General features: G+C 40.6%; 2 protein-coding genes across 4 annotated transcripts in view; one reads left to right on the top strand and one right to left on the bottom strand.

The window, feature by feature from the left end:
• CD86 (CD86 molecule) overlaps window positions 1-26696 on the top strand; it is a 161553-nt gene that overhangs the window by 3923 nt on the left and 130934 nt on the right. The gene's annotated exons all lie outside the window — the stretch shown is intronic.
• ILDR1 (immunoglobulin like domain containing receptor 1) overlaps window positions 1-26696 on the bottom strand; it is a 61495-nt gene that overhangs the window by 7332 nt on the left and 27467 nt on the right. Inside the window, exons 2-7 of one of the 3 annotated variants that reach the window (XM_072613825.1) lie at window positions 24600-24770; window positions 19739-19888; window positions 15816-15935; window positions 12398-12544; window positions 2588-2719; window positions 1505-2344 (exon numbers count right to left, since the gene is read on the bottom strand). In XM_072613825.1, coding sequence (XP_072469926.1) covers window positions 1505-2344; window positions 2588-2719; window positions 12398-12544; window positions 15816-15935; window positions 19739-19888; window positions 24600-24770 — 1560 coding nt within the window. The remainder of the gene's footprint in view (window positions 1-1504; window positions 2345-2587; window positions 2720-12397; window positions 12545-15815; window positions 15936-19738; window positions 19889-24599; window positions 24771-26696) is intronic. The other 2 variants (XM_072613826.1, XM_072613827.1) reach the window with 2 other exon arrangements.

Genomic DNA, 26696 nt, shown 5'->3' with positions numbered 1-26696 from the left:
GCCCAGAACTCTATCCACTGTACCACCTATCTGTGGTCCCAGCATTTCCTATGCATGGCCTCCTGGGCCCCTCACGTATTCTACTATACCTTCTAGAGAAAACCATGTTATGTTAAAAACAGTTAAGAGGGCCTCAGGTGATGGCCTGTGTCTTGGCACAGATCAGCTGATTGCCAGACAGAGAACAGCCTGCAATCCCATGAAGCATTCCTGATCTGAACCCCCCAAAACTTCTAGGACGGTCTGAAGCCTAGAGTCAATATAAGATACACATATTTGGTTCAGGCCAGTGTTATAATTCTAGGGCACTTTGAAACAAGTTCCATTACCCACCATGCTCCTCACCAGGGAATTTTGAGAAGCTTCTGAGATTTTCAAACCATAATGTTTCCACTTTCCCTCAGGGAAATCCTCAAAACCACTTCACCCCCTGTGTGTTTCCTATAACATCTGACAATCAAGAAGTGAGTCACCTTTTCTACCCACCACCCCATAAGGAGACAGAAGTGAGTCCCCCAAAGCCACTTGAGGCCAGATCTCTGGAGTAGTCCTAACATCTTAAGGATATGGATAGAGCTTTCCTCTCAAGATGGCAAATTTTTAGAGGGGTTATCCAGCGGCCCTCCACAGATCACTCTGAAGTCAGTGTCATGGGAAAACGTGGCACGAGTAGGGGTTTCCTAGTGGTTGCTTTAACATCCACCACTGCAACACATAGCATTGATTTCTTGTTGCTGTCTCCCTGCAAAAGGTCTGACCTTTTTCTAGTTTCTGAACAATTGGGTAGGGAGTAGAGAGCTTATGTTATACACAATTTGTTGGCACCATCTTCTAGGGGCAGAGGGATTTCCTCAGTTGTAAAACGAGAAAGTTGGAGGAGATGATCTCTAGGGTCTTTTCTAGCTCTAGGTCCCATGATCAATGAGCCAGATATCAGAAAGGACATAGAGCTGTGATAATGCTTTGAAATTAGTCACTGTCATTCAAAGAATGCTTTGGGGCATTTTATGTATATTATTTCATTTGAGAAAAGTATCACCATAATTAATTTACCCCATGTTACATGGGAGGAATGTGATGTTTACATGGTCTTCTTCACTCCACGCCTTGTGCTTTCTCTACAATCTATTGGGGATGTTGCCCTTTCTAAAACTAGGTCCCTCAAACTCACCCCATCCTAAGAGAGTTGGTGTCAGAGGTATTTATTAAATACTTGTTTTGAATACAGTATAGCAAATGTTTTTCATTATTGGAATGTAAGCTCTTTGAGGGTAGGTATTAAAATTTCACTTGTTTTTTGATCGCCACTGTTTAGCATAATGTCTGGCATAAAGTAGGTACTTAATAAATGTTCTCTGGGCACTTTGCAAAACTTGTCTAGAGTTGGTCATCCCTTGACTAGGAGAGATCACTTCTTTTATGGGGTGATCAATTGAAATACACTAATTGGTCAAATACACCAAAACTATGCCAGATTAATGGGTCTTCTTTTTCTATGCCCTACCATCACAGCAAGTAATTCCCAGGCTCACCGAACGCCTTTCCACATTCCCTTTTTTCCTGACATTCTTGCCTGGAATGACATCTAGAGAGCGGTAGCTTGGAGGCTTCTCTTCTGTCCAGCTCGGGGGTTGAGAAGGATGGTGAGATTTCCAGCCTTGACGATACTGCCGCTCCTTCTCTTCTTCTGAACTCCAGGAGTTGTGGCAAGATGGAGGGGAATAGCTTCGGTGTCGGTGGTGACGGTGCCTGTAGGCGCTCTCCCTTTGGCCTGGCCGATGGTGCCTCCTTGGAGAGCGGCTCCGTTGTGTTGAGTGGTTGGAGCGCCAGTGGGCCTCCCGGGAATAGGACCCATCATCACTCAGGCTTTCAGAGTATGGCCTAGACATGTATGAGTCTTCCTCCCTGGAGTTCCAATGTCTTCCATTCTTATAGTTCTCACGACCTCTGTGCTCTGAGGCTTTGGGCTTTGGCCATGGTTCCAAGGACCCTCTACAGAAATTAGAGTAATGATTCTGCCTTCTCTCCTCTTTCCCCTCCTCCAGAGCCCAAGGTCTCCTGGAAAACTGCTGGTGAGATGATTCACTGGTCCTCTGGGAGGAGGGAAGGTCTCTGACCAAGGGGGGAAGGTGGATAATCCTGCGTTCTACGATTTCTGAACCCAGGGAAGACAACATGCTGCAGTGACGATCAACTCTTGCTTTGTGATCTGGTGGGAGGAACTGGGCAGGGTTGAGCTTCTGCAGTTCCTTCTCTAAGTACTCTAGCACTCCATTGGCAGCAGGGGGATGAGTTGGTGTTGGGGGCCCTGGCATCTGAGGGAAGCTGGCTGGTGGGGAAAAATCTAAACACAAAGAAAAATGACAATATCACTGTATGACAAGCCCCAAGATAAATTGATTTCCCTGGTTCATAGGGGTACCAGAGAGTCCCCTGGAACACCCTCTTTATTTGATTGTCAAACTAATTGTTTAATTTGTGCTTCTTCTCTCTGGGCCATAGAAATCCTTGTTGTCCTTTTCCCAAAGACCCGATGCAGCCCATGTTCTTACCCTTAGCCCTCTTACATTTCTTTGGTAGGGTTTACCTCGCTGCAGCAGCGGGTTCATTTGGTAAGATGAAACCTGGGAGCTCCTGTCAGTTCCCCAGTAGAGGGGTTTTTCCATCATCTGGGGGATTAGTGCCCGAGCCTGCTTCATATACCGGTGCCGGGCCAGGGCTGCAGGGGGAGAAGGAGAAATGATTACCCTCACTCTGTGTAGTTTCTCAACCCCTTAGGAGACCAGAAGGCAAGGTGGCATGGGGGGAAGGAACACTGGGTTTAGAGTAAGAGATACTGGGTTTAAGACCCACCTCTTCTGCTGATCAGCTACATGAGCCATAACCCTTCAGCTTCAGTTTTCTCATCTTCAAAACAGAAATTATACTACCTTTCCCATTGGGTTAGTTTTGAGGGAAATGCTCTGTAATTCTGAAACTACCTAAATGTGAATCAGTATTAGCCACCCTTTCCAGAAATCAGCCTCTCCTCCAAATCTGATGTGCCATATTTTCAGTGGACAGGAGGATTGGAAGCTATAAATACCAGTTAGGACCTGGACTTCCATCAACCTTGAAACGTGAATTCTTCAAAGAGGTTTTCACAGAAACAAAAATCATTAGGTTTAAAAATGTTACCATTCTGTTTTCCCCTAAGGTGACAAGCATGTATTTTTATCAAGCATGCAAACAAATTTGGGCAAGTGATCAAGATGCCAGTCAGTTACTAGCCAGAAATAGAAGGCACAAACACAAGTTGTTAAGGATATAGGCCAGGAAGCCTGGGAGGGCAGAAGGAAGTATATAGTTCTATAACAATGTGTCCTCTGTTTCCTCCCAGGTACGTGAGCACTGAGTGTGGGAGGTAGTCAAGGGAATATTTGGTGCTAACCAGGGATTCAGGCAGCAGCTTTCTGCCCTTCTCTCCAGTCATGGCATCTCAAGAGTTGGAAGGGAAGTTGGAAGTCCCTTAAGTGAACTTGCTGCCTCCAAGTGTAGGGGAATTTATTACCTTGGGAGGTAGTTTATTCTACTTTTAGACAACTCTAATTAGATTCCCTTATATAAAGCCAAAGCTATCTCTGCAGCTTTAATTCAGTGTTCCTTGCTCTGTCCACTGTGGTGAAGCAGACCTTTCACATAGCCCTTCAAAGACTTGAAGAATTTTTTTGTCTTTTTCCCTTACATCCCCTACCTCATCTTTTCTTTTCTAGGCTAAAAATCCCCAGTTTCTTCACCCAGACTGCTCACTACAGGGGCTTTCTTCAATGACGGGAACCTGGTAGGAGGAGGAAGGAAGGGAAATACCAGTCCCGATCAAGGGTAAAAGCAGGAAGGTAGTGGACAGGCCCCACCATCTATCTACCCTAAAAAAATTCCACTCTGACCTTTAAGAGCCTACATTCTTAAGTGACAAGAGACTCATAAGGCTCATGGCTCATCCATCAAAATAGCACATGCACATGGAAGATTCTATGCTAAACTTTCAGCTTTCTTTGGCCAAATATCTATTTTGAGGGAGGTACATCTTACAAAGGAGCACATCTGTCCCTTGCACATGCAAAAGGTACTTACATGTTTCAATGTGGAATGTAACTGCCCTGGGTCCCTTGAAAAGGACATCCCCGGAGTCTTCAAATTTGACTTTCTAGCCTAGAGCTCCTTACCTTACACTTAAAAACCTTTGCACCCCTAGTCTTTGTTGCCTACACCAGAGAAATGTCATAGGTGGGACAGTGTTGGGTTTGGAGTTATGGAGATCTCAGACACTTACTAGCTGTGTGATCCTGGGCAAGTCATTTCAACCTGTTTACCTCAGTTTCCTCATCTGTAAAATGAGTGAGAGAAAGAAATGACTTTGCCAAGAAAACCCCAAATGGGTCACAAAGAGTCAGAAGCAACTGAACAACCAGAGGAGGGTCTGGGGAACTAGTTATCCAGGAGGGACAATGTGAGTGGGTCCAAGCAATATGGAGTATAAAATGCTTCTTCTATGGGAAATAAATTGAGGGGCTATGAATTTAGAATATAGAGAGCAGTACCACAGTAGCCCCAGAAGTATCCTGTGCTCAAAAGCCCAGGAGGGAGCCACAAGCAAGCTCTGAGAAGTGCCCAGGTGCCCAGGGAACATGTTCACAGACATCCCATCCATATAATACTGAGGATGCTCAATCCTCCCCAAATCCTCCATAATAGCTTTCTGTCTATTCAGCATTTCCTCTGCACTAGCCTCCCACCTCCTGCCCTCATCACTCTTATCCAGCCACTGACTCTGCTACCTCTCACTTCACTCTCATTTCTACCCAACTCCACCTACCTCTTCCCAGGCTCCCATAATTGCCAAATGCCCTTCTGCTAGTTTTGCTGATTATTTCATGTTATATTATGAGCAACGTCCTCCATATTATAGACATTTTTCGCAACTGGTTTCTACCTCCCACCACCCCAGCTTACTTTAACTGGAATCTAGCTTTCCTCTGAGATGCTCCTTCCTTCATATCCCTTTCAATGGAGGACACATTTTCTCCATTCACTGATAAGCAAGGAGAGGTCAGTAGCAATTCACAGCAACTATAGCTCATATTTACATAACACTTTATAGTTTAGAAAGCCCCTTCCTCACAAAAGTAGTGCTGCAATTATTATTTTCATTTTTACAGATCAGAAAACTGAGGCTCAGAAAAATTTATGACCTTGGCAACTCACTTAGCCAGTAAGGGTTGGGGACAGGATTTGAACCAAGCTTTTCTGATTTTTTTTTTGAGGCAATCGGGGTAAGTGACTTGTCCAGAGTCGCACAGCTAGTAAGTGTCTGAGGCTAACAAATCTGAACTCAGGTGCCCCTGACTTCAGGGCTAGTGTTCTATCCACCATGCCATCTAACTGCCCCTTAGCTCTTCTAATTTTAAGTCAAGACCTTTTCTTCCCTATCATATCATTGAGTCACTCATCAAACATTTATTAAGAATCTATTGTACTGGGGAAGATCTAAAGATGAACAAAATGACATTTTCCTCATTCCTAGCAGAGGTGTAGGGGAGGGGAGGGGAGTTCACAAGTATAAAACATTGTATATGTCAGATTTTTTGTATTTATTTATCAGTTTTGCTAATTTTTTCCTTTTCTTCACTTGTTAATTTTTTTCTTTCAGAAATCCTTCTTATATGGAGGGAGAGGTTGGGATTCATGGGGGAAATCTAGGTCATGTAAAAACAAAAATATCTCAAAAAACTTAAAATGTATTTTCAAAAGTGTATTTTCAAAAGAAAGAAAAATAATTAAGACATGGGTCCTGCCCTCAGAGATTTATAATACTATTTGGTCACTGATTCTGCTTTATCAGACGTAAAGGTTTAATAAAGATATAAAGGGGTATAATCCTTGTAGGAATAGACTGACTACCCTCTTACCCTGTTGTTTCTTGTTTTTCTATCCCTTGCCTCTTTGTTCTTGGCTATCACTACCCACTGTTTCTGTTCCAAGGTTTCTCCCCTTCTCATCCCCACTGCAGAATGAGAGTCTCACAATTTCTCTATCTCGTACCTTCTAGCCCACATAACAATGACACAATTCCTTTTTTGACTTCCTAGGATTTTCAACTAACAGTGGAAAACAAAGTGGAGATTCATAATCATAGGCAGAGGGAGAAGTTACAAAGCTTCGAGAAGCCCCTAGTATCTTATAATAAAAGTTATCCTTAGTGTTCACTGAGTTTCTCTCAACTCTGTAACAATATCATTGAGTTCATTCACATTATTCCTAGACACAATTTCTACACCACTTTCATTCTGGGGTAGATAGGTGCTACTGGAACCTCTCCTCTCTTTGATAGAAGGCTTATTCTTATCCCTATTCTCCACCCTCCAATGGAAGACAAAGATCACAAAAGAGAAAATGGGAGATTTGACTGTGTGAAATACATATTAGATTCCCCTATATTTTAGAGGAGCTAATACTGAATACAGGTTTTCCTCTTCCCAAAAGAAGGCTACCCTGGTTTTCCCAACCCAGACTTTCCAAATCATTGCTCTATTATCACCCCTCACCACGTCTTCTTTTGATTTCCGTCACCCTTAGGTCTGCTGCCCTTCAAGACACCTTCCCAAATTTCATCCTGTCTGCTGCCTTCATCTTCCTTGACTTGAAAACCTGTTGTGTTGACTAATCAAGCACCTGGACTTCAGTGTCTTAATTATCTCTCCTTTCTCTTTAGTCTAACATTTTCTTTCCACTGTCTTCTTCTCCTCTGCCTACAAACATAATGAATTTTTTTCCTATCTTAAAAAAAAAAGATCTTGCCTTGCTCCTGTTTCTTCAAAGGATCAAATGATCTCCTTTTTCAGAAGAAAATTGCTCAAGAGTCATCTATACTTACTCCCTCCACTTCCTCACTCCCTCCTACTCATGCCCTTACTCCTTGAAATCTGACTTCCTGTGATCTCTTCTTAGTTCTCACCCCTTTTCTTCTCTATAGTATTTCATGCCCTACACACGTGCCCTACCTTCTGCCTCTTCCCATGACAGAAGATTAGGTTAGTTATTTTTTAAATTAATGACACTGCAATCCTTCCAATCATTTAGGTTTTCAATTTTAAAGTCATCCCCAGTGTTGACAAATCTTACCAATTCTGCCTCCACAAAGTCTCTCATTTTCATTCCTTTCCCCTTACTTCACTCCCACCCTAGTTCAGGTCCCCCTCATCTCTCACCTGAACTCTTGCAATAGCTTCTGTGAAAAGTGAATTTCTTAGTAATCATTATCTTGGGAACTTCCCCATTCCCCGTTCTATCAAAATTTAGTTCTTCTACAGAAGGACTTTAAAAGATCTAATCTAAATGGGTCTATTGCTGCTCATTGCGTTACCCAGAAGGGTCTGGGAAAATGTTGATTCCTCTCTATTGTTAAGACAGGTGACATAGAAATTTATGTTTCTTTGATCATGATTAAGTGACATAAATCATGTACTCAAGATCGCATTTTAATATAGCCCACCTCTCGGCATCCCTTGGGAACACCTACTTTTCGAAGGGCACAATCCCAAATCAAGCCAGTTCCCCCCCTCCTCTTAGAGGGGTCCAATATTGCACTGTAACTCCCATGCAGTGTCTGTCAAGCCAGCTTGAGAGAAATTAAACTGTGGATACACATACCCTAATTTCATTTGTCTTTCTTAGAACAGACTCTGTTTCAAATTGGGGTTCATTGGGTCCACACTTCCAATTAGGCTTCCCTGACTCAGGTCTCTTCCCCCTACAAACCCATCCTCCACACAGCTGCCAAAGAGAGATATCTAGAACACGTCACTCCCTTGCTCAATAAAATCCAGTGGCTCCTTGGACTTAGATGGGGAAACTGAAGTCCAGAGTGATGAAGTGATTTGTCCAAGGTCACATAGTAAGTAGCAGATAGGATTAGGGGGTTCTAAGTCTAGTGCTCTTTCCACTATACCAGACAACAGTCCTCCTTGCATGTCCTCATGTGGTAAATGCCATTCTCCCTCTATTATAACTACATTTCTATACATTCCAGAGAATCCTGCCTACCTCTGCTTACTCAGGAGTGCAAATCACAGTGTTCAGGGGTATAACAAAAGGGAAGGAAGCCTAAGACATAGCATCCATTCTGGAGTAGAGGATACTTCCTTATTTGCTCAGTAACAGAACACTCAAATCGATACTCAAGAGTCAGGTTGATGGGTGGACAGAATAGGCAATCACTGACTCATGTGAACTGAGGAGTCTTACCAAATGTCTTCTGTAGCCCTGCCACTGACTGGGCTTCCCACCCTGGATTTGGACTAATGCACTGAAAGCCCCATTAACAGTGAAACTTTCCCCTAAAAGGTGAAACACATGAAATCATCTTTAGCTATTAATAGCAAAACACTAATTATGCCTACCAGTATGAGAAAATGAGAACAATGGCTATAAATAGGAGGTAGGGGTGTGTCCTCTTGGATAGCCCATTGCCCTGAAAAGGACAGTGGAAAAAGCACTGACGACAAACTCAACTTACCAAAACGAGTTCTCAGAACAATCCCTGTGGAGGCAACTAGGTTCACAAAATCTAATCACCCCAAACCACCCACATTCTGGCCAAACTTCTTATCCCCCTCTGTTGCAACCTTGGACTCCACCCTCATTTTACAGGTGAAGAAACTGAGACCCAGGGACATTTAGTGATTTGTTCAGGTGGTAAGGATCAAAGGTGACCTGGGGACTCTGATCGTCCTAACTCAAAGGCCAATACGCTATCCATCAGACTACATATATACATTTTATCCCAAAATATAATTTCAAATTTCTGCTCCAAATTATTTTTGAAATTCCAAGTCCATGCTCAAGATGCCATGCCAATGTAAAATTGTAATTTTTCTACGAGATTGCTCTTTGTTGTCTAATTAGAAATTACAGTTCTTAATTCAAAGGGAAATTTCAGTCCCACATTCCATTCCAATTTCCAAATCTAAATTCCAATTTCAAATTCCAGTTCCAAATTCCAGTTCCAAATTCTAATTCTGAATTCCACTTTCAAATTTCATTTCAGAATTCCAATTCCAAATTCCAATTCCACATTCCACTTCCAAATTCCAGTTCCGAATTAAAATTCCAATTCTAAATTCCACTTCCAAATCCCAGTTCCATATTCCAATTCCAATTCCAAATTCCAGTTCAAAATTCTAATTCTGAATTCCACTTTCAAATTTCATTTCAGAATTCCAATTCCAAATTCCAATTCCACATTCCACTTCCAAATTCCAGTTCCGAATTAAAATTCCAATTCTAAATTCCACTTCCAAAATTCAGTTCCAAATTCATTTTTGGCTTTGAATCCAAACCTCCCTGAACCCCCAAGCCTAGTTAGTGCTAGCCAAGGCAGTGCCTAGCACACTGTAGATGCTAAACAAATGTTCATTGATGAATTGAATTACTCCTTTACTGGGTTTTCCCCTCCCCACCCAATGACCTTTGTTTCTCCTCTATAAATGAGATCATTTCCCAAGATTCTATCATCTCTCTACAGCTTCTCCCTTGGTGACCTATATTTGCTATCAATCTCAGAGTTTCAATTTCTGCCTTGCAGATCTCTATCTTTATCCATGATGTCTTCCCTAATCAAATTTCCAGCATCCCATGGGGATATCTACCAGATGTCACACAGGCACTACATGCACAACAAATATCAAACTGAATTCATCACCACCATCTTCTTTTCTGGCTAGTTCCTCCTTCTTACTTTTCCCTTTTAAAATAATAATGCTAACAGCAATAAATATAACAGAAATAGTATGACTATGTTGCCAAACTTAAAAACTTGAAGTCCTCTTTGATACTTTCAACTTTCTAGCCACAGCATCCAATCATATCGTAAATCCTATTGACTTTCCCTTCCTAGTGTTCCCAAATCCACTCCTCTTTTAAGAGGCACCTGGGTGATTCAGTAGATGGAACACTGGACCTAGAGTCAGAAAGACCTGAGTTCAAATCAGGCCTCAGACATTTACTGTGTGACCTTGCACAAGTCACTTAACTTGTCTCCCCCAGTTTCTTCACCTGTAGATTGGGAATGATAATCCTTTTACCACCTATCTTGTAGTATTGTGAGAGAAATGCCTTAAAGTGTCATATAAATGTTCCTCATTTAATACCTCTTTGATCTGGCTACCATGTTATTCAAAAACTTTGACTGGTTCTCCATTGCCTACTAAACAGAATCCATTCTCATTATCATGGTTTTCAAAAATTTACACCTGCTCAAGATCCTTTTCTTGCTTTATCTAATCTCTTTTACTTTAATCTTAGACTAGTCAAAATGGAATACTCAGCATTCCATTAACAAACATTTTGTTCTGTTATAACTGTGTTCATGAGACTTTCTCGTTGGTATGCCTTCTCCTCATCCTATTCATTGTGTCTTGAAACCCTATGCATCATTCAAGGTTCAGTTTAAATCGCCACCCTCACACTCCATCAAGCTCTCCCAGGGAAATTTCTAATTACTCTGAATTTCTATAGTTTTACCTTGGTAAGTTATCCTATGGTGCTTATCACACATTGTCCTATATTATATCTATTTGCATAGGTCATCTCTCTTTCTAGACTATGTGCTTCTTGAGGCCAGGAGCCATACCATATTCACCTTTTTCTATATATATTCATATATTTGAAATCATTTTTTTAATTTAATTTTTAATTTATGGAATCAATATAATAAAAATGACAATTTTATCTTAATTGATTTATATATTCCGTGCCATATTCACTTCTGGAACATTGTATTCTAGAATGCTGAGTATAGTACCTTAGATAAAGGAGAATGAACACGAACTAAGTTCCTACTATGTGCCAGGTACTGTACTGAACACTTTACAAACATTATCTCCTGTGATCCTTAAAACAACTCTGTGAAGTAGGTGCTCAATAAGGGTTTGCTGAAGGAATAAATGAACAGGACTGAGTCACAGCATGAACCTCAGAGAGCCAAAGTGATAGAGTGGACAGACAGTTGGCCTCAGAACCAGGAAGAACTGCGTTTGAGACCCACATCTAACACATTCTAGAGGCAGGACACTGGGCAAGGGTCATTCAGTGCTCGGGCTCAGGCAGTTCTCTAAATCTGTTGTTTTGTTTTCTGTTCTTTATTCTCAAAGAGGACTATGGCATCAAGAAGATGATGCCAGGACTTGCAAGTGAATTAGATTTGAGTGAGAGAGCATTGTTCAAGGTCACCAACCTCACTTTCTGCTCCAGAACCATCTGGGTCCAGTGGCCTGATACACATCAGGATGACTGGAGATGGTCCTCTCTCTAAATCTATTACATTGCAGAGAAGGAAACAACCTGTATTAGTAGAGGGAATTTCCTAATCTGGGAATTCCCTATAGCATGGAAATCACAGATCCAGATCCTCTCTCTCTTGCCTTCAGAAATGTTCTATGTCCCAATAGTCTATACTGATTCAAGAATGATGGGCCTGTTAACATGGGTTATGTAAAGGCTAACTGCTCCTTTGATATGGACCAAGTATGTTAGTCTAGTTCCTACTAAACTATGGCTAATTGTAGTATGAGCCACCCCCACTTCCAATAATTTCTGGAAGTCCCAGACCCATGGCAGGGAGCATGTCCCATTCTCTTCTTATCCCCCTTCATCTGTGTTCAGATTAAGGGAACTAGCTCACTACAAATAGTTGTCTAGGCAGAGCAGCAGGAATAAGGGGCATACTAGGGGCAGTATGGCTTAATGCTAGTTGATGGCCTTGAAGTCAAGAAGACTTGAGTTCAAGTCCTGCTGGAGACACTAGTTGTCTCCTTGGCAAGTCATTTCATTTCTCTGTGCCTCAGGGGCCTTACTTATAAAATTAGTAGCTAGGTGTGAAGACCTCTAAGTATCTTTATGACCTTGCAATCAGACACCTCTTTTATGGTGTTGAGGTTTAAATATTATTTTCACTTCAATTGATCTCTGGGCCTTAATTTCCTCATTTGTAAAATGGGAGGGCTGAGCTCGATGGTCATTCTGGTCCCTTTCCAAATGGGACATGGTAGGGAACCTGTGCCCTCAAGGCTACATGTAGCCATCTCGGTCCTCAAGTGCTACCCTTTGACTGAATTCAACCTTCACAGAATAAGCTTGGATTCAGTCAAAGGGCCGCATTTGAGGACTGGGAGGGCCATGTGTGACCTTGAGGCCACAGGTTCACCATCCCTGGATTCTGTGAACTCTTCTCAGCCTGTGTGGAATGAATGGGGAGCGGGAAGAATCTAGAGTATTTAAAAAAGAAAAAAAATGAACTTCGTTACCAAGTAGCTACGGGGCAGGTGTGCCTACAAAAGTTATTCCCCAGAAACCCCCTCACCTTCCTCAGGGCAGCAGCACCGGGTTGGACAGCAAGGACAGCGGACATAGCAGCAGCAGTACTGGGGACAACACTGACACCAGCACACACTGACCAGCACGATGAGGAGGATGGAGCCAAGGATGATGAAAATCACTGTCAGCCAGTCTGTAAGGGGGCAAGTCAGCACCAGTTAGATGTACACAGATGTGCCCACTCCAGGCTTTCACTCTCTATGTTGGAGAAATTGCTTGATTTCCCTAGCACGATGCCTGCACAGGAACCCAAGTGTGAAAAAAAATTTCATACCATGACAATATGGTTCACAAAATTCAAAAGGACCAAGGAAGCCAGTGATACCCAACTCCTAACAGATGTGTGTGTGTGTGTGTGTGTGTGTGTGTGTGTGTGTATTTGTTACAAGGGTTTCCTTTTTTTTCCTTCTTTTTTTTTTTGTAATGGAAGGAGCTGGAAGAGAAAATTGTTTTTGTTAATTAAAAATTAAATATAATTTTAAAAAGAAGTGTTTGCTAATTGAGATAATTTTAATTTAACTTTTTTAAAACAGAAAATTTTGAGACAGAAGGAATAGGCGCAAGGGACAGCATGGGAGTCCCAAATGTGTCTTTCTCTAATAATTGACCCTTTCCCCAACTTTCCACCATTTTTTTTTCTGTTTCCAGACATAGCTGTGTGACTCTGGACAAGTTACTTAGTTTCTCTTAGCCTCAGCTTGGCCATCTATAAAATAAGGTGGTGTTCTCAATGACCTCCCAAAACTTTTCCACTTCTAAATCTATAACGCTATGCTCCTATGATCCATTCCCCATGCCTGGAATTTTCTTCCCCTTCATTTACTCCTTCCTTCCCTGGCTTCCTTCAAGTCTCAGCCAAAATCCCATCTTCTGGCCTTTTCTGATCCCCTTTGAGGCTAATGTCTTCCCTGTATCTACAGAATTGTTTTCCTATTGTTTCCCCCATTAGATTATGAACTGCTTGAGAGCAAGGAACAACCTTTTCTTCCTTTCTTTGTATCCCCATGCTTAGCATAGTGCCTGGTACATAGCAGGCATTTAACAAATGCTTGACTGACTGACAGACTCTGACCCAACTTCTTCCTATGTCCTTTCCACTTGCCTTGATCTTATCTCCCATAAAGCTCCTTCTGGGATGAGTACACCATTCCTACAGAATCCATTTGCTTAGAAGTGCCAGTAACATCAGGTCATCCCTGAGAAACTAGAGATAGGTGGAGAACAGTAGGAAGGCCTGGAACTTCGTCAAGGAGACAGACAGGATAGAAACATCTAAAGTACAATTACACGTAAGTCATGTAAGTTCTCTGGACCTCAGGTAACTCACCTGGAAAATTTCTTATGCAATTGCACTGTTTCTTTGCTTAAAAAAGATTACTAACATGTTGCAGCATCATTTTGTACTGTTTTCATGGCAATTAAATAGTATTGTAAGTAGACTACATACTAAAAAGTCTTTAGTAGACAACCCAGGAACTTCTTGTTCTGAGTTTCAAATAACTGGCTTACAAATGAACTTTGGCACCATAAAAACCAGATACTAATAACTATAATTATGTAAAATTTTTTCCCTTGTTGTCTTTATATCTTAACACAGGCATTTCATAAATGCCTGTTGATTGACTAATTTACTGAACACCTCTAATTTATATACTTAAATATAATTCCAAGTTATATAGCTACATAGTGTACTTAGATAAGTTTTATAAAATTTGGAAAGTGTTTTCCTCACACTTACCCAGCAAGGAAAGCAGAGCAAGTATCATCTCCATTTAATGGATAAGGAAATGAAAGGTTAAGTGATCTGCCCATGATGACACAGCTAGTCAGTATCTGAGATAACCTTTGAACCCAACGGTCTTGACCTCAAGCCCCAGAGCTCTAACTGCTACCTCCTGCATTTAGTAATTGGTGACCTTCAATAATTCTTTATTTTCCCTTTTGTGTTTCTCTCCCCCAACCACACTGACTTGGTGATAGGGTAGAAAGGATAAAGGATTTGCATTTAAAATGTCCGTGTTAGTTCAAGGAAGTCACTTGAACTGAGTTCATTTACTCATCTTTTAATGGAGATAATTGTGCCTGAATAACCTAAGAAGTAGTTATTGTGATTATTATTCATCTTTTTCAATGGAGTTCAGATAGAAATTGTCCTGGGACAAGTCATTATCAAACTGTTAAAAAAGAATTTTGTGGACCAATTGCATAGGTGGATAAAGGGGCTGTTTTTTGTAATTGAATAAAAGTATATGGTTATAAACTCATCTTGTGCAGCCTCACTGAAAACATCTTCAGGGTTATTATTATTATTGTAAAACCTTATTCTTAAATAATATGCTCAGTTTGAACTCTGTAGGAGGCAGCGATGTCGGGAAGTCTGGACACCTACATTTCTGCCACTAAGTCCCTATACAACTTTGAAGGGGTCACCTCACCCTTATGGGTCTTTGTTTTTTCAACTGTAAAAAATGACTAGGGATTGTCTTGGATCACCTCTAAGGTCCCTTCCCAAAACGTGAAACAGTAGATAGAGCCCGGACTCTGGAGATGGAGACCTGGCTTTAAATCCTGCCTCTGACCCTTATTACCCATGTGACCTTAAAGTAATCACTTAACATCTGTAAGCCTCAGTTTTCTCCTTGGTAAAATCAAAGGATTAGCATGATGTCAATGGACTGATGAAGAAGCATACTACCAGCATCCTGACCAAGAGGTGACAGACTCCAGATGCATAATGAGACATAGATTTTTTTTTTGGACATGGTTAAGGCAGGGATTTATTTTGTTTGACTCTCCTTTTGTTGCAAGGGTTTTCCTTCCTTCCTTCTTTCATTCTTTCTCTTCTTTCCTTTCTTTTCTCTCTCTCTCTCTCTCTCACTCTCTCTCTCTTCCAATGGGGATATGTGAGAGGGATATATATTTGTTAATTGAAAAAAGATTAATGTAAACTAAAAGTTACATTAAGAAAAACTGGTGTTGGACTAAATGGTTTCTGGGGTTCCTCCTAGCTCTAGCTCTGATCTATGCACTAAACAAAAATTTTCCCCTCTAAGCTGGCCTGAGGTGCATGCCAGCACTAAATAAGGATACTGCTGTAAGTGATTTTAATAAGCCTAACCTCAGAGCAAGAGTTCTCCCTCTTGTTCGTGTTATGGCCCACTTTGGCAGTCTGGTAAAGCTTATGGATCCATCTCTGAGTAATGTTTTTAAATGCATAAAATAAAATAAAATAAAATACAAGTGGCTTCCAAGGTAACCCATCATACTGAAATCAAGCTGTAATTTTTTTTCATCCACATTTATAGACTTCTTGAAATCTATCCTTGGGCCAGTCTTCGAAGTTTTTTAAAAAAAAGATATCAGGGTAGCAGACAGCTACAGAGAAAAGAGAATATGGCACTTACGGAGAACAATGAGCTTCACTTCCTTATCTGGGTCTCCGGAGGTGTCCCCTGGAGCCTCGATGGCACAGTAATAGACGCCATGGTCCCACCACATTACCTCATTAATCACAAGATCTGCTCCTATGAAGTAAGAGGAAGAGAGGACACAGGCTAGTCAGGAGAAGATACTGAATCTTCTACATTGTCTTTCCAAATCCTGTAAGAATCTCTCATACCCTAGGCTTTTGCCTTAAAAATATTTTCATTCAAGCACTTACTCTCCTTTCTCTCTAAATGCAGTAGAAAAAAATTTTTTTTTCACCATAGGATCACAGATATAGACTTGAAAAGGATCATAAGTACCATTATTTATTCCAAATCCTCATTTTCTTGATGAGGAAGTGACGTCCACAAAGGGCTAACTGACTTGCCCCAAATCACAAAGATAAGGATCGGAGTACAAAGTAAGGATCAGAGGTGGGATTTGAACCCAGGACCTCTGACATCAGAATCAGTATTCTTTGCCCCATACTACACTGTGATACTTGGACAACAGTGTCTTAAACAAAGAGCAAATAGGTGATGCAGTGGATAGAACACAGGACCTGGAGTTAGGAAGACCTGAGTTCAAATCCAGTGTCAGCTGCTTACCAGCTACGTGATCCCTGGCAAGGCACTTAACCCTGTTTGCCTCAGTTTCCTCCTCTGTAAAATTAGTTGGAGGAAAAAAATGGCAAATAACTGCAGTATCTTTTCTAAGAAAAACCTAAAAGAGGTTCCCAAAGAATCAGAAAGGATGGAACAAATGAAAAAAGTCTTAAACAAAACGCATCTGCCAAGAGGAGAATCTCACACAGTTGAACAAACTTCACTACCTTGGACAAAGACCGTCTTCCTCCCTTAACACACAGCACAGGCTCAACGCATATTTGTTGACCAGAACTGAAAGTATTTGGAAGTGAATGCTATCTATGTAAAAGAGACAATTAGATGTAGAGAAAACCACACTCAATTTGAAGTTGAAGAGTTAAAATTAAAACCTACAATTTGGCTGCTTATCACCTAAGTGACCTTGTGAGTTAATCTCTTAATTTCTCTACTTTTCAACTTCTACCCCTGTCAAAAGTGCTCTTAGTAATAATAAACTTGTAATAGTTTACAAGTCTTATTAGTAATCAATATAATAATAATAATAATTAGTAATAAATTAATAATAAATGAGTTTTCTTCCTTAGAAGGAAGAGAATAAGCATTTATCAAATGTCTATTATGTTCCAGACAATATGCTAAGCACTTTACAAATACTGGTATTATTTAATCTTCACAACAACCTTGGGAGGTATGTATTATCATTATCCCCATTTTATAGTTGAGGAAACTGAGGCAGAGAGAAGTTAAGTGATTTGCCCAGGATCACATAGCTAGGACATATCTGATGCTGGATTTGAACTCTGATCTTACCGACTGCTGGCCCAGTGCTCTAAGCACAGTACCAGCTAGCTGCCTGTGGGCCCTTCATCTGATTATAGGAAGGATAATTAGCATCTATTGAGTCTAACACCCTCATTTTATAGGCTGCCCTCAAGGACCTAGAAAGCCACAGGTTCCCCAACCCTGACTAGAACAGGGGTGAAGGCACTTTGAATCTGATGAAATATTTTACTCCCCAGTATATGTGCATTTAAAACATACCCTTGACTTCTTATTAAAGACCCAAAAAAATTACCTTAGGGATTTAGGGGAGGTAATTTTAAGATCAGCCAAGATAAAAGAACAATTGAAAACAAAGTAGAACAGAACGAAAGGGCTCTAGGAAGAGGCTAGAGAGGCAAGGGAAAAGGAATTTTGAAAAAGGGGCAGGGGCTAAAAGTGAAACATCCTATTGAGAAGAGAAAGAAGGACAATTTGTTGGGGTCAGCAGTTGATAACTTTGGGAGAGAAATGAGTTAAGAACTAGGTAAATAAACAGAGGATGTTCCTAATCTGAAAGGATCTAGGTAAAGGAGACCTAAATAATAGCAACCCCCCCAACTCTGGTCAGCCCCCCAGTAAACTGTATTTTCTGGGGAATGTGCAGCTTCCCCCACCCAGAGGCCTCTAACTGTTTCAGAAACCTGGCCTAGTGGTTGACCATTCCCTGCCAATCCAGCCCCTGCTCCATTCCGTGGAAGCCCAAGGAGATCACTGAGATGCTTTTGTTAAGCTTTCAACTGATAGGCGAGAGATTGCCATTAGGTGCCTGAAGGAAAGAGAACGTCAGGCATCAGAGTCAAGAGTGTACTAACCTAGTATTACTGATGACTTACACCAGACACTTAGAAATGAGAAACACAAAGCAAACATTCGTGAGCAGTGGGAGGGCACAGATTGGTGAGATCAGTTTTGTTATTTTAATTAATTAAATTATATCTTTATATTGATACAATAAATTAATGCAAGGGAGAAAATCTTATGTGTAGGTCCCGAGGCTGTCACAGTATTACAGTTGCAAAAGAGCATTCTGATTTCCTTCTGAGACTGGTAAACTTCTCTGTAGGGCTACGACAGGGCCCAAGACACAAATGAGCTTGTTACTGGCTAAGGTCCAGTAATGTCCGAGGAACAACAGTAGGGAGTAGGACCGATACCAGATGACAATAGCAATCCAGAACCGAAGAAGGAACCATGACAGCCTTGGATGAGCCAAGAGAGGGAATGCTGCTAGAAGTCCTAGTCAGGGGTGGGGAACCTGTGGCCTGAAGGCCACATGTGGCCTTCTAAATCCTTAAATACAGCCTTTTGACAGACTGCAAATTTTACAGAACAAATCCAGAATTTGGATTCAGTCAAAAGGCCACACTTCGGGATTTAGAAGGCCACATGTAGCCTTCAGGCCACAGGTTCCCCACCCCTAGACTAGCTAACGCATGACTATATGTGACTAACTGAGGTTGTCTAGAGCATAGACAAAAGCTGCCCACTGGTATCAGATGCTTTTATTTTCTCAACATTATATTTTTTTCAGTATGTAAATAAAGCTTTTCTTTTCTGAATTTTGTGACATGTGACACATACTTGGCAAGGAGAATTGGAAACAACATACTGTAAAGTACCAGCTCACTGGATAACCACATTTGTGAATTCTGAAGGTGAGGACAATCAGTCAGAGAGATGGGAAATCCCATAAAATGTACCAGAGCACTTTGGCACATGAGAGCATCTGGCACAAAGGTTATGATATAATGACAGAGGTCCATAGGAAGTGGACTTTTGATTTCATTAGTTAAATGTGGAAACTCTCTCCATACTGCAAGTCAGCATCTCCTCTGCAACTTCGAGAGCTACAGTGAGATGTTAAATTGCTGGAGAGGGTAGATCCAACTGAGTCTCAGTCATTCATAGGGTCTTTCAACAGAATTTCAGTACCTTGGTTCTTGCCAATAGACAAGTCATTGACCCTCTCTGGGTCTCAGTTTTCTCATCTGTAAAATGATTTTACAGGATTACAGATTTAGAGCTAGGAGAGACCTTGGAAGCCATTGAATCCATTAAAGAAACTAGGGCTCCAATGATTTGCCCAGGGTCATACAGCTCATAAAGGCCTGAGACAGGATTTGAAGTCAGGTATTTCTGACTTCATATCCTGCACTTGAGCTCATAACTCAAACCAACACAACCAAAATCAAGGAGTCTGACTGTACTCAATCAGCTGAAAAGGGGAACAAATCCAATTTGACCAGTTGGGTTCCTATTAGGCCACTGTGCTCATTGGGATCTGCTTCTCGGTCAAGGTAATTGGGGTTATGTGACTTGCCCAGGGTCACATAGCTAGTAAAGTGTCTGAGGCCAGATTTGAAATCAGGTCCTCTTAATTCCAGGGCCAGTGCCCTGTCTGCTGTACCACCTGGCTGTCCCTTCCTCAGTCTTCTCAACTGCTAACTCTAGACATTTCATGGATCACTCACGGTTCTGGATAGTAATCTTGCGTTGCCGGTACTCCACACCCAAAACTGGCTCATTCTGTCCACGCCTCTGAGCCACAATCCTGACGATCCTTTGGCTGTCGTTGCAATCATTAGATGGATCTTGACCCAGAGCTAAAGCCGCTTGATAAGCTGAGGACACAAAGTGCCACAAAGGAGTTGATGACTTAGCACTGAGATTTCAGTCACATCTCATCTTCTGAACCAGTAATTTCCAACTCAAATTGCATGCTTTATATTTGTTTTGACTTGGTAATATAATATTTTATCCCTCCCATTACATTTAAAAACAATTTTAACCTTCTTTTTTTCAAAATTTTAAGTTCTAAGTTCTCTCCCTCCCGTTCCAGTCCCACCCCCACCCCTGTTCAGAAGATAAGCAATTAGACATAGTGACATGGCTATACAAGTATGTTCTGCATGCTTACATTATGCCTGCATCCCAGATTCATCTGGACAAATATCTACTATTGGAATCTTTATTTCTCTTCATAAAGACTTCTTAAATCCATCACAAATTCCTTTAAATGACTAGATAAGGATGAGGCTTTGAGATTCCTACCTTTAACTGCTGTATTAGTTTGAATATTATCTGTTGTGAACAGGAGAGAAAGGGGAGTCTATAGAACTCCATCTTTTTCTGCTTTCAGGACTCAGAAGATTCTCCTTTTCTCTCCACCACAGTTGCTTATCTACTCAGAGAGAAGCTCATTTCTCCCTCAGTGTGTGTCAATTACAGTGATAAAAGAATCAGCTGAAAGAAGTTGAAATGGACAAATTCCCTTTGTCTCAGAAACAACCGAATCATGGAATTTCAGTCAGAAGAATTTCACTTCAGAGGCCCTAGGGTCTAATCCATATCTGAATAAAAATTGCTCTAAGACATATCTATAAGCTGCTATTACCACAGTCTGAGTCACCAGTTTGGAGACTTAAAGGGGCCCCAGAAAAGAAAGGCCAAAACAGACATTTTAACTAACACAAGGGAAGACCCTAGCGCTAAATTGAGACAGGTTGAGTCAAGTGATGGAGGAATATAAAACAAGGGAAGGAAGTCTGGGGCAGAAGCAGCATGACAGAGAAAAAGAACATTAGATTTGGAATTAAAAGAACTGGATTCAAATCCTGTCACTATCATTTACCATTTGTGTGACCCTGGGAAGGGTCACTTCACCTCCTTAAACCTCAGTTTCCCTCTCTGTAAAATGAGGAAGGGAAGGCTGGACTAGATATTCTTTAAAATTCCTTCCAGCTCAAAATTTAAAATACAGTACTACCAGATTTTAGTTGCTAGAGAGGGTAGATACAAGTGAGGCTCAGTCATTGAAAGGGTCTTTCTCCAGAATCTTTAATCAGCCCAAAAGATTGCTCTCAGGCTTGGCCCATCAGATTCCACCAAGCTTTTCCTACTCAGGCAGCATCATGAGAAAAGCAAAGTTCATGGGTTATCTACGGGGTGGGGATGGAGGGGGAGGTCTCAGCTGGATTCTAGTCTGATGTCACAGGCAGGGAGATGTTCAAATAAGGAAAGTAAGGATGGCATATAGAAATTTCCAGAAAAGGGTGACCTGGCAGTGGGTCCAGAATAGAGGAAGCCTACTACAGGTGAACTTTACATGTCTGAAAGTCTCCAAATCAGAGAGGTTGGAAGAGCTATCACATTTATCCACTTGAAGATGTCTAGGGATGGGAAACTCACTACTTTTTGAAGCGGACTGTGCCATTTTTGAGTAGTTCTAATTGCTAGGAAGCTTTTCTTTCCTTAGAACAGAAACTTTCCTTTTTGAAACTACCAACAACCCTTCTTATTTCTTCAAGGGGAACAAATACAATCCTTATTCCACACCACAGCTCTACAAGTACTTGAAGACAGTTATTATGTTCCCCTTAAGTCAAGGGTTCTTAACTTTTTTATGGATCTCTTTGGCAGTCTGGTAGAGCCTATGAACACCTCCTCAAATGGTTAAACAAAATGTGGTATGTGAATTTAATCGAGTATTACAGTGCCATAAGAAGCAAAGACTGCAAAGAATACAGAGAAGCATAGGAAGGCTTGTATGAATTGATACAAAGTGAAGTGGGCAGACAAAGAAAACAAGATACACAATGACCACAATAAAAAAAAAAAGTGACACCAAACACTGTGCAATTGTAATAATGAGGCCTAACCCCTCCAAAGACATGAGCAAATGCACATTTCTTAGTTCAGAAAAAAATATTGTATAAGCGGGGAAAAATTGCCTTTTGAGTCAAGTACTTGAGTTTAAATCCCTCCTCTGACATTTACTTACACCTTCTAGGCCCTCATTTTCCTGAACTGAATGGCCTCTGAAGTCCTTTCCAGTTCTCTGACTATGAATTTTCTTTGCAGAGGTCAGAGACAATGGGTATGGAGCAACACATTTATTGTTAGACTCAGTTGATGCATTGGTTAGTTTTTCTGAATTACTTTCCTCCTCCTCTTATTCCTCTTTCATCCTTTATTACAAGGGATGGCTTTCTGGGGTGGGTAAGTGAAAAACATATTTGGAAATGAAGGTGATGAAAAGAAAAAGACAGCAATAAAAATGTTAAAAATAAAATATGGCACCTAGACCTGAAGACAATATTCTAAATGTGGTCTCACCCGAGTGCAATGGGGATATTACATCTTTTGTTCTAGAACTCTGTCTCTCTTCATATGGCTTAAGATTCTTTTTTTTTTTTTTAAAGAGTAGGTCTTTTTGTAGTGGTAAAGAATTGGAAATTGATGGGATGCCCATTAATTGGGGAATGGCTAAACAACCTGTGGTATATGATTGTGGGGAATACTATTATGCTATAAGAAATGACAAGGAGGATGGCTTTGAAAACACCTGAGAAGTCTTATATGCACTGATACAAAGTGAAGTGAGCAGAACCAGAACATTGTACATAGTAACAGCAGTATTGTAAGATGATCAATTGTAAAAGACTTAGTTATTCTGATCAAGACAATGATCCATGACAATCCCAAAGGACTGATGATGAAAATAATTACCCATCTTCAGAGAGAGAATATGTGAACTCTGAGTGCAGATTGAAGCATACTTTTTAAACTTTTAAAAAATTTTCTTATTTTTGGTATGTTTCCTTTTGCAACATGACTAAGATGGAAATATGTTTTATATATCTTCACAGTATAATTGATATCAAATTGCTTGTCTTCTCGGTGGGTGGAAGAACTGCAGGAAGGAGAGAGAGAATTTGGGACTCAAAATTTAAAAAAATGAAAGTAAAAATTTTTTTAATATTTAATTGGGAAATAATTAAATACATATTTTAAAAAGATCAAGTATCCTATTTTTTAAAATGCCAACACACTACTAAATCCTTGAGCATGCAGCCCATTAAAATAGCCATTAAAAAAGATCAAGAACTGCTATCTAGGCATACTTCCCATTTTGTATATGTGAAGTTGATTTTTTGATCCTAAGGGTAAGACATTAGGTTAATCACTATTACATTTCAATTTGTTAGATTTGCCCAAATATTCTAGCCTGCTAAAATTTTAAACTTAATTTTCATTTAATGTGTCTATAATCCCTCTCAAATTTGATGAGCATGCCAATTAGATCTTTATCCAAGTTATTAATGAAACTTTTAAGTAGCTCCGAAACAATAAGAAATTCCCTAGAAGGGGTGGGCAACCTGCAGCCTCAAGGCCACATGTGATCCTTGGTCCTCAAGTGTAGCACTTTGACTGAATCCAAACTTCAGAGAACAAATCCCCTTAATAAAAGGATTTGTTCTGTAAAACCTGGACTCGGTCAAAAGGCCACACTCAAAGATCTAGAAGGCCACATGTAGCCTCAAGGCTCTAGGTGCCCTACACCTGCAGGGTATTTCATGAGAAACATTCCTTTATATTGACGCTGACCTATAAGTGACTACTCAGATTTGGTCTTTCCGTCACCTCTAGATCAGTCAAGTCTGCCATCAGTTTGCTCATTTCTACTTTGTCCACCAGGATAAGAAAAGGCTCAGTCAAATGTTTTGTTGAAATTTATATACACTTTAATTCCCATGGTCTAGGAGCCTAGTAACTGTCAAAAGGGGAAGTGAAGTCGGATTGCCATAAATCTGTGCTTAATGACAAAATGTTGCTTCTCTGTGATTGCTGCTTCTTCGTCTACAGTTTTGAAGTTCTTTCATTTTTTTTCTCATTACTTTATGATGGTCATTGTGTGAATTGCTCTTTTGGATGTGTTTGCTTTGTGGCCCTTCACAGAAGCCTTTACAAGTTCCTCTCAATTATTCCTATTTATTATTTCTTATGATTTTCCATAACATTCATATATCACAGTTTATTCAGCCATTCCCCAACAGATGGCTACCCAAACTACTTCCAGTTCTTTGCTACCAGAGAAAGGACTATTGTAAGTATTTTTGCATACATGAGACTTTTCTCTTTGACCAACTTCTCAGAAAAGTGGGAGTGAAGATGGTTGTTCTAGACAGAATCTGGATTAGATGCCCTCTGAGGCCCCTTTCTTCCAACTCTAAGTACATGAAAGCAAGTACTTTTGAGTCCCCATTTATTAAGCCTGTACTTCATGGTTGAGGTGACAGAAAAGGTATAAATTTGAGGTATGTCATGAACTCTGCCTTCATGAAGCTTATAGTATGGTAAAACTTAACAGATCTTCATGGGACCAGGAAAGGAAAAGAGCAAATATACATGATTACAGACCCCAAAGAAAGTATCCTTCTCTAGGCTGAAGCCAGAAGAGGCTCTCAATTAATTTCCATACCTCTTCACTCATGAGCATAAGAGGAAGGCTTTTGAGGGGTGGAGAGGGAAAGAACTGGGGAAAATACTCACATGCAGAGTAGTAATCTAGGATTGGGTCCTTGCAGAAGGACTTGAAGCGCCAGGTGACCACCACGTCTTGCAGCTGGGCAGATGTGGTATAGTCGCACTTGAGGATGACAGAAGCAAACAGTGTGACATAGCGTTCGGTATCCTGCACTGTCACCAGTAAAGAGAGGCATCCTGAAGCCAAGAACACATGAGAAAAATGTGAAGTGAGACAGAAGATCATGAGATAATTTCCTAAAGAACAACAGTAAATAGTAAAGACTGAGTGACTGACTATACGGAATTCACTACCATTAGCAAGGCTTCATGGAGTCATGGGAAAAGCATTGAATTTGGAGTCAAAGGATCTGAGTTTGAATCTTGGCTTGGCACCTTAAGACCTGTATGACTCTGGGCAAGTCACTTACTAATGTCCTGGTGCTTTAGTTTCCTTACCTGTAAAATGAGGACATTGGATTAGATTATCTCTAAGACACCTTCTAGCTCTGAATCGAAGAACCAGTGATCCCAAGTATTTATCAAAGTATTTGGGGAGCACTATAGAGTAGTGACACAAAAATAACAAGAGGCTTCTGATCTGAAGAGCTTAAAAATCTAGTTTAAGCTAGGTGACACAGTGGATGGATTGCTGAGCTTGGAGCCATGAAATTCTATGTTCAAATCCAGCCTCAGACACTAACTAGCTGTGTGACTTTGGGAGTCATTTAACTTCTATCTGCCTCAGTTCTGTCATCTGTAAAATGGGAATAATAAAAGCACCTACCTCCCAGGGTTCTTTTAAGATTAAATATGAGGTAATATTTGTAATGGGCAGCTGGATGGAGCAGTGAATAGAGTGCTAGGCCTGAAGTTCATAGGGTTTTCTTGGCAAGGATATCAGAGCTGTTTACTCTTTCCTTCTCCGGTGGATTAAGGCAAACAAAGGTTAAGTGACTTGCCCAGGGTCACACAGCTAGTGTCTGAGGCCAAATTTGAGCTCAGGTCTTCCTAACTCCAGGCCCAGTACTCTATCCATTGAGTTACCTAGCTGCCCCTGGCACATAGTAGGCACTAAAGAAAGGCTTATTCCCTCTCCTTCCTCCCTCCCTGTTTTTATTATTATCATTATTGAGAGTGGTGGTGGTAGTAGAAGAGATGGAGCATCCATGTGTGAGAAGGCTATAAATAGCTTTACATAGCCTATTCCCCCATAACTAGGAAGAATGCTCTCTCTCCTTCTTGGAAGACCCTCAAGGCCCAGATCAAGTGTCAGCACTTTGAAAAGGCTTTTCCTGATTCTCCCAAATTGTCAGTGTTCCCCTCCCTCCAAACACTGCTACTTTTTTTGTATATTAAATATTTCCTGATCCACGAATGTATTCTACCCATTCACAATAGAATCAAATTTCTTCTTTGAGTTTGTATCCCCAGGATCTAGCACCATTCCTAGTACTTAGAATCACCAGTTTATTAACAGGAAAAGGAATTACAGAGTGAGCTATGATGACAGCTTGGAGCTGGGAGACTTTAGCTTGGCTTTTCTGTCATTTACTGGCTGTGTGACCATGGCAAATTAATCTCTCTGAGTCTCAAGTTTTCCATTTGTAAAATGGGGAAAGGTAGTCCCTGCCATTTCTCTCTGATAGGGTTATTATGAGGAACAAATAAGACAATGTATATAAGGGAAGCTAGGTGACACAATGGAGAGAGTGCTGGGTCTGGAATCAGGAAGACTCATCTTCCTGAGTTCAAATCTGGCCTCAAACACTTACTAGCTGTGTTACTGTGGGCAAGTCACTTAATTCTAAATTAATTCAATTAATCAATCATCAAAAAAAGCCTCAATTTCCTCATCTGTAAAATGAATTGGAGAAGGAAATGGCAAACTACTCCAGTATCTCTGCCAAGAAAATTTTAAATGGGGACATAAAGAGTTGGATGCTAATAAACAACAATAAATAAAAGGTACTCTGTAGCCATGAGTTTAAGTGAAAAATTAGGTAGTATAGATTACATTCATTAGTACTGAAGAAACAGAATAAAAGTAATCAGAGGAGTAAGCAGAAATGATATCCTAGAGCCAAACTTTTAATTAGTTTTTGGGTTTTTTTTAAGAGATGA

The sequence above is a fragment of the Notamacropus eugenii genome, chromosome 5, assembly GCF_028372415.1.
Source record: "Notamacropus eugenii isolate mMacEug1 chromosome 5, mMacEug1.pri_v2, whole genome shotgun sequence".
NCBI lineage: Eukaryota > Metazoa > Chordata > Mammalia > Diprotodontia > Macropodidae > Notamacropus > Notamacropus eugenii.
Note: the sequence above shows the minus strand (reverse complement) of the source record. Positions and strands in the feature narration are given on the sequence as shown.